Source organism: Lacerta agilis, chromosome 1 (assembly GCF_009819535.1).
Source record: "Lacerta agilis isolate rLacAgi1 chromosome 1, rLacAgi1.pri, whole genome shotgun sequence".
NCBI classification, from domain to species: domain Eukaryota; kingdom Metazoa; phylum Chordata; class Lepidosauria; order Squamata; family Lacertidae; genus Lacerta; species Lacerta agilis.
Window position 1 is genome coordinate 75207542 of NC_046312.1, and position 12049 is coordinate 75219590.

General features: G+C 41.8%; 1 protein-coding gene across 1 annotated transcript; it reads right to left on the bottom strand.

Annotated features, from left to right (window-relative positions):
* Window positions 1-1275: 1275 nt before the first annotated feature.
* TALDO1 (transaldolase 1) lies at window positions 1276-11656 on the bottom strand. The gene is made up of 8 exons (XM_033155688.1): window positions 11504-11656; window positions 5947-6070; window positions 5560-5667; window positions 4520-4651; window positions 4035-4210; window positions 3655-3852; window positions 2510-2655; window positions 1276-1554 (listed from the first exon to the last, which is right to left on the bottom strand). Exons 1-8 carry the CDS (start codon window positions 11598-11600, stop codon window positions 1522-1524), a joined length of 1014 nt encoding a protein of 337 aa, XP_033011579.1. The 5' UTR covers window positions 11601-11656; the 3' UTR covers window positions 1276-1521.
* Window positions 11657-12049: the final 393 nt, after the last annotated feature.

Genomic DNA, 12049 nt, shown 5'->3' on the forward strand with positions numbered 1-12049 from the left:
TGCTTTTTTTAAAAAAAATTGTTCCATCTTGTGTTAATACAGATTCTAAAAAGTCTGGTTAAAAATTAACATGAAAAAACATCATTTGCAGCTTTGTCAACAGCTAAATACCTGAATAAGATAATTTCGAAACTATTACTTTGTTAGTTATCCATGTGTCCAAATCCTCATCCTTGTGCAGGACTATATGGTATTAGTTTACTTTGTATTGTTATGTTATCATTAATTGCCACAACTGTAAAGTATTTGTTAGACTTTCACCTAGGAGTTTTGAGTTTGGTTGCAGGTGCTAAAAAGACTGCTGTATTGAGATTACCTGAAAGTTAAAATAAGCTTCAGTTCAGTAAGCTACAAAAATTATTCTAGATAATGTCAACTAATCTTTTTTTGTAAGGCAAAGACCATGAGGATTCTATAAAGTGGAAATACAACAACTGAATGGGGCTGTGGTATGTGTGCTGGTTGGTTCGCTTAAAAAAAATTTTTTTAGTTTTTTTGTACCACCCATGATTGTACAAGTCCATTTTTAATGACCACAGAAGAAAGTTAGAGAAGCTGTTTAAGTTGGACTCAATAAAAATAATTTCACCCTCTTAAAAGTTTGTAGAGTAAGGACTTTTGGCTGTAGCTGATCAGAATTGTAATAGGCAACATCTAGAAGGCTCCAAATTGGTAAAGGCTGGTTTGAAGTAATATGTAATATAGCACTTTCACAAAATGATTAGGCAAATGGTCCTCTTAGTTGCTAGTAGCAACTTGGCCATTTTTTTTTATGAAATCAATTTTAATTTACCTGTTAAGGCTGGCTTAGGTATTGTAAACAATGTATAAGGACTACAGGGCAGATTTCCAGTCATACATATTCTGGCACCATACCAAGCCACCATTTGAATTTCCAAACATGAAGTTTACACTACAGCTACCCAAGTGCTGCACTCCCAAGAGACCAAACTCTTGTCAAATCAGACATCAAATCATGATTAGTTTGCAAGTCTCACTTCAAACCATAATTGGAGATCCTTAATCATTGTTTGGTCAGATGCTTATTAAAGTTCATTTGGTACAGCTAGGTTAGTAATCATAATTGTATGTAAGAAAACAAACATCTTGCTTAGTGCTATGAACCCCATCCATAGGCATAAAGTCCAGATATTTTGATGAGAATTCTTCAACACACTTCCTGCATTACAGTAAGCATAGACAATATCAACTTATCCTTTCTACGAAGTAGAATGAAACATCATACCTATTACTTAGAACAAATAAGTGAAAGCATTGTTGTACCACAATACTTTTATTATTACCACTACCACCATCATTTTGAAGGGAAACCCTTCCAGTCAATTGGTCCTTTAGTCATCTGCAACTTCCCCCCACAGCAGTATCAATTTTGATATACAAAAGTGCCAAACATACTGAGAATATGTTAACTTTGCAAAATCATATAAAAAGCCTGGAATACAGAAAATCCATTCATAAGCAGCTTGTACAGCCATACAGCTTCCAAGAAGTTTGGCATGCCTACTTTCCATTTGCAGCATTGAACATTCGTTCCTAAGAGAAGAAAAAATTCAAGCATTTAAAAGGAGGCAAATCATATGAAACATCCAGAAAATAGTTTCACGTGTCAGTTTTCAACTTGTATAACTGAAAAACAGTATGGATTAGGCTTTAAAACAGGGGTCCCCAAACTAAGCTCCAGGGGCCGGAGGCAGCCCAATCTCCTCCTAAATGTGGCCCGCAGACGGTCCGGGAATCTGCATGATTTTACATGAGTAGAATGTGTGCTTTTATTTAAAATGCACCTCTGGGTTATTTGTGGGGCATAGGAATTCGTTCATATTTTTTTTTCCAAAATACAGTCCGGCCCCCCACAAGGTCTGGGGGACAGTGGACCGGCCCCCTGCTGCTGACCCCTGCTTTAATAGATCTCGTCAATTTAATACTGATTTTATGAACATTTTACACTGCTTTATATAATAAAAACCTAATCTGTTTACTAAAAAAAATCCTAAAGGCAAGAGAAAGCAAAGCACTGTTTAAATTCAGTACAGTGGTGCCTCGCAAGACGAAATTAATTTGTTCCGCGAGTCGTTTCATATTGCGAAAAATTCGTCTTGCGAAGCACGACCATAGGAATGCATAGGAATTTAATTCCCATAGGAATGCATTGAAATTTTCGTCTTGCGAAGCACAACCATAGAAAAATTCGCCTTGCGAGTCACCCTTTCGTTAGCGAATGCCTTTCGTCTAGAGTTTTTCGTTGTGCGAGGCATTCGTCTTGCGAGGTACCACTGTATTCTATATGGATATTGACAGTTCTAAACAATAATGTTAATCTCTAATATCCAGTTAGTCTTGTGAAATTAACATGTTTTAAGTTTTAATCTTCTCCATTGGGGAACAGTTAGAAATGAAACTGAAACAGAAGCTGCAAATACTCCAAATCCTTATATGACCTAATGTATAGCAGACTGTAAGAAGATAAAACCCTCTTAAATAATGTTACCTTTATCATCTGCTCCAATTTAACTGCATCAGCAGCAAACTTTCTGATTCCATCAGACAACTTCTCCACAGCCATTTGGTCTTCATTATGGAGCCAACGGAATGTCTTTTCATCCAGATGGATCTTCTCCAGGTCAGATGCCTGAGCTGAAATGAAGAATGCACAAAGCTACTGAATCTTAGAAATCTAGCAGGCTACTTGGATAGAACAACTCTTAATGGGGGCGGAGTCCTTTTCGCAAAATCATCCCATCACTAATGCTAAGACAGCAATTGCTGCTGCTCAACTTTGTACAGCGGCCACAGCAAATGTTTATTCTGAACTCTTACAGAAATCAACCAGCTGTATAGAGTTCATGGTATGTATTTTTGTGTTTTTATATTGCAAACCACCCTGTGATCTTCAGATGAAGTGCAATATAGAAAATATTATTATTACTAATAAGAATCATCATAATATCTGTGTTGTGCTTTAAGCTCCACAGTAGGTTGCTGTACTCTGGTTCAGCAACCTAAGTACAAGAGCAAACATGCTGATCTAAAAACTATTTTGGGTATTTGATTTATCAAAAAATGAGCTGACAACAGTGCTTCTCTAAAGTTACACACAAGGTCAGAGTCTTTAGATATATTTACTCCAACTCCTTATCCAGAGAATACACTTGTTCAACCAGAGAAAGTTTAGAATAAAAGATTACAAAAAAAACACATTCTCCATGTCAGCTCTGGGGACTATTAGGTTACAATCCCTGATGCCAGATTCTACATGGAGCCACAGCCCCTTAAAATGCTTTCAAGATATATATGGTGATAACAGGGTAAAACAATTAAGGTACAGTAGTACCTCTGGTTACGTAAAGTTCAGGATGCGAAAGCGGCAAACCTGGACGTATTTGACCGGCTTTTGCCGTGTGCGCATGCGCAAAGCGGTCCTCAGGCTATGGAAACCTCGGGGTCCGACTGGACCTCCGGAACGGATCCCGTCTGCAACCAGAGGTACCACTGTATTCCTTAAGTAGAAGTCAACCCTTAAACACATGGAGGACATTGTAATGAACAGCTGTCAGATTGTCATCCTAGTTAATCATCCTTAGTAAAATAATTTGCAAGACTATCACACACAATATATAAAAGAAGACAACCTACCATCTTTGACACTGAGCATCGGGATTAGCTTGCTGCTATCTTTACTGAGCTCTCCCAGAAGCTTCGGTGAAATGGTGAGAAAGTCACAACCAGTCAGTGCTTTGATTTCTCCGGTGTTTCGAAATGAAGCTCCCATCACAATAGTTTTATAGCCAAACTTTTTGTAGTAATGGTAGATTTTAGTGACACTTTTCACACCTATAAAAGAATATGGAATAGGTTGGTTTTTTTAAAAAAAAGAATACTATGCAAAATTGCTTAACCTTGAAGAAACTCTCAGACCTCAACTCTTTAAAAAACAACACTTCCTCTTAAAAAACTAAGCATTTGGGCTTGATTGTGTTAAAATATTAATATGTTTGTCACAGACAATCTATTACCTGGGTCTTCTGATGGCTCGTATGTCTTCTTGTCTGTATTTGCTACATGCCAATCCAGAATACGCCCAACAAAAGGAGAAATGAGGGTGACTCCTGCTTCTGCACAGGCAACAGCCTGAGCAAAGGAAAACAGCAAGGTCAAGTTGCAGTGGATCCCATGCTGCTCTTCAAGAACCCTGTTAAAAGATACAGCCTTAGAACAGAATTACTCCCCCCACTAACTATAATTATACTGCTGGAAAAAAGGAATAAGCAATTTACTACATATATACATTTTCAGGTTACTAACTTTTAGAAATTAATGATTTGTCAGTATGTACCCCACAAAAAACCACCTCCAGCTCTGAAAATCTAGTTTCATATCAGAAACTGAATTACAGGTGTTTCAGTCTGGATGGGAGCAGGCACCTGAAAATAAGAGGCGATTGCTTAGTATTAGATTATATTGCATCTATACTACATTAACGCATAAGGTACAAACTTACTTGGCAGCCTGAATGCCTTCCCATGTTGATGACAGCTTGATGAGGATGCGATCTTTACTAATTCCTGCTTCTTTATAAAGATCTATGAAGTGTCTGGCCTTCTTCACCATGCCTTCCTTGTCAAAAGACAACCTTTAAACCAAAGGATTTTTTTTAAATGTGCAAGCATTCATCTTTGTGGGTTTTTTGTTAGTTTATAGTATTTCTCTGTTAATCATGGGTAGTAGCTCAGTAGGTAGAAAATCATTTGGCATTAATGTGTTTAAGCTTGAAGTGTTACAAATCTATTGGTTTGTATTTATTTTAGTATATGTGCTGCCAAAGTGAGCACTATTGGTTTGTATTTATGTGGAGAGGAGACCTAGGCACATAACTGGACTTGTGACCGGGTTGTTAACAGTTTTATTATTTTGGAAAAAGAAAAAAGGGTGCCTCTTTGAATTTTCTGGGATTTCTTCTGTCCAGCTAAACAGAACTTTTAACACAAAGTATTGAGCAGAATAATTTGTCAAGTCAGCACTTTCCCTTATGTGACGATGTCTATTTCGCTGTTTATACCCATTTTAGGGGCAGATCTTTCCAATGTGTGTACTCATGGCAATATGGTGTGCAGGCACCTTTCTACTAATTCTATGATGTATGTATGCATGTATTAAATTACACCCTCCCTTTCCTAAAAATAAAGTGGCTAGCATAATAAAAGCAAAACAAAAAATTAAACACATTCTATAAAAGTAATAGCATAAATAACACCACCAACATAATTAACAAACATCTTAGGACGGGGCTGGCAAGCATCTTATTCATAAAGGCCTTTCTTAAAAAACATCTCCAAGATCTTCACCAGACGACGTAAGATCATAGTGGTGATGAAGGCATGAGCAAGAACTCCAGAGCTTAGGCATGATTACCGAGAAGGCCCTCCTCCCAACACGGAATTATGCCAAGATTGATGCCACAAGAGGGCCTCAGCATGGATGAGCAGCCGGGTTCCTTTATTTTAAGGCAGAGACCTAGAAGGCAATTCAGGAGAGACACACCTTGCATCTACCTCTGTGGACACACGGCCAGGTATCCTCTTCAGTATTTCTGCCCCAAACAATATAAAAAGCTTGTCACAAGCATTTTTAACTTGGTCATCTTCTGACCTGGAAATAAATAATCACAAAAGAGAAAAATGAATATCCAGGAAAAATAATGATTATGTGATGATAATGTCCTAAAAAAATAAAAATAATGGCCACAGCTCAATTGGGAATGGCTAATTGTTTGCACTATGGTTTGGTCTTGGTTTCTGATAGCCATAACCTTTACTTGGAGGGAGATGACATGTTGTTAAATTACAATACAGGAGGGCCAGAAGAAAACACACAATGGTACCATCATGAGGGGTCATAGCTGCCAAGTCTGAATATGAATACACTTACCCACCAAGTTTCCTCCCATATGCAATAGCATCTTCCACCAATTGCTGGTAGGATGGCATCTGGGCTGCAGCAAATATTAGGGAAGGGTTGGTGGTGGCATCCAGAGGCTTGTACTCCTCAATAGCTATGGGGACAAAAGCAATCAGAAAAAAACCTGGTTGGCTAGCATGACAATAATTTATTTTAAAGATGGGATAAAGGTAAAGGTACCCCTGACCATTAGGTCCAGTCGCGGACAACTCTGGGGTTGCACGCTCATCTCGCTTTACTGGCCAAGGGAGCCAGCGTTTGTCCGCAGACAGCTTCCGGGTCATGTGGCCAGCAGAGCAGTGCACAGAAATGCCGTTTATCTTCCCGCCAGAGCGGTACCTATTTATCTATTTGCATTTTGACGTGCTTTCGAACTGCTAGGATGGCAGGAGCTGGAACTCAGCAACAGGAACTCATCCCATCACGGGGATTCGAACCGCCGACCTTCTGATCGGCAAGCCCTAGGCTGTGTGGTTTAGACCACAGTGCCACCCACGTCCCTTAAAGATGGGATAGGGTGGAGTAAACGTAGCTAATTTGCTATTCCAGAAGCATAATATTGTTAATAACAATTAAGCAGATGCCAAGTTTGGGAACCAATTAGTCAGATTGCTGTACACAGTGTGACTGAACACCACAATGACTAAGAATTGGAAGCCTAGTTCTCAAATGGCAAACCTGAGCTGTACCACTTTTAGACTGCAGGTAGGGCATCATATGCCAGAATGTTTCTCCGTACAAAAAACATAGCATGACTTCAAATTCTATGCCTTGTTCAGGACAGTTTGGCATACCAGTTTAAAGGCACAACCCTGACCCCCAAATACACAGCTAGAATAAGTTAGGATGTGGTGTATCTCCCTATGCCCCAGCTGAGCTGGTGTAAATAATTCACTTTGGTGTAGATACTTGCACCAGGCAGAGGGAAAGCCCTGCTAGCATAGGTTATGACAATATCAAAGACAATAGTGAGATGTGTGTCAAGGGCACAGAATGGACAAGGGAAGAGGAATGGACAAGGTTCTGTTGCTCCATCCCTTCAGTGGTCCTGCCCACAGGGAGCTGTGGTCTAAACCACTGCGCCTCTTGGGCTTGCTGATCCAAAGGTTGGCAGTTCGAATCCACATGACGGGATGAGCTCCCACTACTCTGTCCCGGTTCCTGCCAGCCTAGCAGTTCAAAAGCACACCAGTGCAAGTAGATAAATAAGTACCACTGCAGCGGGAAGGTAAACGGCATTTCCGTGCATTCTGGCTTCTGTCATGGTCCTCCGTGCACCAGTAGTGGTTTAGTCATGCTGGCCACATGACCCGGAAAGCTGTCTGTGGACAAACGCCGTCTCTCGGCTTGAAAGCGACATGAGCGCTGTACCCCATAGTTGCCTTTGACTGGACTTAACTGTCCTTTTTACCTTACCTGCCCATAGAACTCATGCAATTTACACTACTAAAGATGCAGGTATAACAAACTTCATGTTCGTCACATAGGAATCAATGTAAGGAAAGAAAATGAAGGTTTGTACTGTTTCCCCACCATCTTGCCTCCCCCTAGCAAGAACCAGTTAACTTACATAAGAGATACAGCCAGTATATCTGATGTGTGTCATTACCTACAGTACTTGGTTAGGTCTGTTCTTCCCAACTGGCATCTATGGAATTATTAGTTTTAGCACAATTTTGTTAATAATAAGCATTTGTTCAGAACACAGAGAAAGCAGTTGGGCTAGTGCTTATTTTTCTCCCAAGCATTTGGATTGGATATGAACATCCTTGAGAATCAAAATTAAGACCAACAATGAAGAAGTCAAGTTATGCAAACTACTCAATGTATGAATTTCCTTATTTTTGAAGAATGAGGAAGTATTACTTCCTTCATCTCTTTCCCTGCCTTAATACTGCATGCCATTTCCCCTTTTCTGTAATATTTTATCACTCACAAATCCAGAATTCTGGCTTTATACTGCATAGTATTATGCACATTATAGTGTAATCCATCAGACATGTGAATTTAGAATCTAAATGCTTGATCCAACTTCTTAGATCAAGGAACAAACATGCTTACTCATTGCAAGCTAAAGTAAACAATGTTCCACCCACTATTCATACCTCTTTGTAGCATTTCAGTTTTATTTCAGACAATAGTTACGCAGCACAACACCCAAGATTAACAAAGCACAGTTGAACTTTGATTTTTGAAGAGATAATCCATTTTAAAGCATAAAGGTCTAATAGTTTAGATATGGAACAACTTCAGTCTTGTGCAGTTAATGATCTGATTTACCTCACACTAAGTCAGAGGTCACCAACATTTTTTTGACTAGTGGGCACATTTTGAATTTGGAGTGTGCGCTGGAGAGTCACAAAATGTCTGCCATGAAGGCAGCATGGCATAAAAGAGATAACACCCCCTACAACCTAATGCTTACCAGGGGAAGTCAGCTATGTCCTGCTGGTCCTGATTATGAATCTCTCTCTGACACACAGAGTTGCTGTCTATTAACAGGAAAAACATAGCAACACCAGAAATCACTTAGAAAGTACCAGTGCATTTTGCTCCATAGCTTTCTCTTCAGAGTTGCTTAAAAAAGCAAGCAAGCACATAATCTGGGGCACCTGCACAGGGGCACCACTGGAAACCTCCATGGGCATCATGGTGCCCATGGGCACAAAGATGGAGACCACTGCACTTAGGATGCATTCTTACAATCTGTTTACAAAAGAAAGAAATATACAAGAAACCCAGCTAAAACTTTCCCACTGGTCCGTTACTGGACCACTGTTTACCTTGTACCCAATCCTCTTATTGTTGTTCATCTATGTCAAAGGAACGGTATACAGAAAAATGGTCTATAGATTTGCTAAATACTAGCTCAAGTGTTTACTTTTAATAAATAAAGTAGGGAACTACGTGAAGTTTGATGGGTTTCCTACCTAGAGTATGTAAGGCGCAACTTCGAAGACACCCCCTCCCTCTCCCAAGTCAGGTAAGAATGTACAAGTCCTGAACTGATACCTGGCTAGATGGAGGCCGGTAACTAGAAGCTGAATCCTTACAAGACAAAGATTCCATGGGTGGGTGGCTTTCAGGTGCAGGAAACAGGCAGACTGGGTGGGGTTGCACTCCCCTTAAAAAAAGCAGGTGCATAGTCTAGCGGTGCTTGTAGAACCATCATTGATGGAGACCCAAATGCCCCCCAAAGCCAGCAACCTTTTACAGTACCAACTTTTGACTGTTGCACCAGCTACGGCCACATGCTGGTAAGCTCAAGGATGGATAACTGTAACATGCTCTGTATGCAGCTGCTCCTTAAACTGGTGAAACCACTTTGAAAATCTGAAGGTTACTAGAAGGATGTGTTTCACATGGTGAAACTACAGCTGTGTGTTACTGAAGGGTAGTCATTGTAAACTGAAATGCCTTTGTACTGATAATCATCTCCAAATTACCCTAAGGATATGTCAGTTTTCTCTCCAAAGTTGCACAAGTGGCATCACAATAATGCAATATGTCCATCAACTTTTGTGACATTCTTAGCTATGTTATGCAACATTTACTGGATGAACACAGCAACCCTCAAGCACAAAATTAGTTTTCGGAGATTGACAAATAAGTTACCCTCACCAGAAAGAGGCTACACACAATTCTGCCCATTTTGGAAGTGAGTTATTTGACAAGGCTAATTTCAATATCCCTTCTGTGACTTCTGTTTCAGTGTATCTGAAGAAGTGTGCATGCACACGAAAGCTCATACCAATAACAAACTTAGCTGGTCTCTAAGGTGCTACTGGAAGGAATTCCCCCCCCCCCCGACTACGGCAGACCAACACCTGTAACTTCAATATCCCTGACACTATACATATTCAGTAGCAATGCAGGTCTAGTTTTGTTTCTTCACCTTAAGCCACTTCCTTCCCTTTCCATAATGCTTCAAATTTGAAAATACATTGTGAAATGTTTCTTATTCGTTATAATGAAACTTTAACAAATTACAATACACAACACAGGGAATCCCCTGTTCCAAAATTTCTTATTCATAATTTTCAGGATGTTCCCCTTCTGCATTTGCCAACTCAGTAATCATTAGCAGGATGCAGTAACCTGTTAAGTAACAGAATATTTCAATGTCTTTCATAAGACTAGTTACAAAATACACCTTGTCTGTTTAGCACAGCTTTTATTTTGGGCTGTGCATACTTGCTATAAAAAAGGCAAGGCTGCATCTAAGCAATTTAAATTCTGAATCAAGAAATGTTGCATTTGGCAAACAGTTCCAATTTCTATACAGTACAGCAAAGTGATGGAATGCATACAACTCTGCCTTCAGTTATAGGCATGGATGCATTCAGATTAACTTCATTAAAAAACTTATTTCATTACTGAAGCAATTTTTATCAGAAACTATATTTTCTGTTAATGAACAGCATATATCATTACAACAGGCAAGAACTGAGTTGGGATTTGCAGAAGGTCATAGTGAGTGCTGGGCCAAGAACCTGCATCACAGCATCCTAGTACAACCTGCAATTCATTGACTTCATGATTCAATTCAAGCAACAGGCTTTAACTTTTAGACTTGGAGCAGTTGCCCAGTGTACCTCGGCTATGAGTGATCTCTGAAGGAAGTAATTATTAAACTGTGGCCCAGTGTGTTGCCACTAAAGGAGAAAGGATTATATCCAACCAAGTCGTTCTTAATAGTAGTCCTGCTGAAATCATTGGCTCTTTTACTATGTTGCTAGCTTTGGCTACTTTTAAAAATACTTTATTTATACTGCATTGCTCTTCGACATAATTCAGTTTAGCATAAATTAAATGAAGATCTCGGCTCAACAACTGCTTCCTCCACTCTCAGAGCTAAACTGGGTCTATGGATTGCCTGCTTCCAACAATCTGAGCGCAGCAACAGCACCTACTAAAACGCCAAGTGCGAGCCTTCCGTGAGCGAGTCCATTTCAGATGTGCATGAAGTTTGCAAGAACCGAAATAAATCCAAGCACGCACCCACCCACCCACTAACTTTGACTCTGCCGTCTCGGGTTAGGCAGCTATGGCAGCAACCACCGAACAACTAATATGCTCCTAAACAAATGATCGAAGTGAAGCGGCACACTATGGGAGGGAGGGAGCCACTTTGCCGGATTTCACTCAGGGACGCAAACCCAAGAGAGATGCAGCAGCTGAACCTATGCCCTTTCCACGACCCTTTGAGCAGCAGCAGGAGGGGCCCGGCGTTGCTGCCTCCTCCCCACGGAAGCAGCGCGGCCGGCCTGGGCAAGAAACCCTCCTTAATCCAATTTGCTTCACCTGCGTCTCTCCTTCCCGCCCGACGCCATTAGCCGGTTTCCCAGCACCCAAGGCTGAACTCCAGTTTCCAAAGAAGCAGAGCGAGACCCGGGACCGACGGCCACCGGCTCCTCCGAGGCATGGAAGCTGCTGAAGCACCCGGGAGCGCAGCGCTTGCTGCAGCCTCAGAGACCCCGCTGGCTCAGCCGTCTCCCTCTCCCTCTCCCTGCCCCGCCGCCCTCACCGTGGAAGTCCCCTGTGTCGGCCACCACCGTGGTGTGCTGCTTGAGCTGCTCCAAGGCCGACTCCATCTTCTGCCTCTTCACGGGGGAAACCGACATGGTCCACCTGCGCCTCGCGAGACCCTTTATAAGTGTTGGCAAGGGACGCGCCCTTCTTCCGCCCTTCCTCTCTCGCGGCCGCTCGCACCACTCAAGGGCTGCGCGTGACAGGCTGCGACCGAGGCGGCTTCTGAGCGCGGGGGCTACAGGCAGGGGCGGGGTTAAGAGGCGCCTGAGCCTGCGCCTGCGCCGCGGCCGAACTGGTTTCTCGCATTCTCTTCAGCCCGCCTCCTCGAAAAAGAGAACTAACTCACTCGGGAAGAGGTTGCGCAAAAGGGCTTGAGTGGAAAGCGCGGGCGGGAGAGCGAGAGGCCGAGCGGCATTGCTTCAAGGCCTGCAGCCAATCGCGGGCAGCGGCTGACCGTAGGACGAGCGAATGGAGGCCGCGTGAGGAGAGGGAAGCAACCAATCGCAGGAGGGGGAGGCGGCGGCGGCGGAGAATGGAAAAA

Bases quoted from the DNA above. Each gene is read 5' to 3' on its own strand.
- TALDO1 (XM_033155688.1), bottom strand. From the start codon at position 11,600: ATGTCGGTTTCCCCCGTGAAGAGGCAGAAGATGGAGTCGGCCTTGGAG. The intron at 6,071-11,503 runs GTGAGGGCGGCG...TTGTCCCCATAG, and splicing joins CGACACAGGGGACTTCCACG to CTATTGAGGAGTACAAGCCT. The intron at 2,656-3,654 runs GTAGGTTGTCTT...TCTTCATTTCAG, and splicing joins GATGCTCAGTGTCAAAGATG to CTCAGGCATCTGACCTGGAG.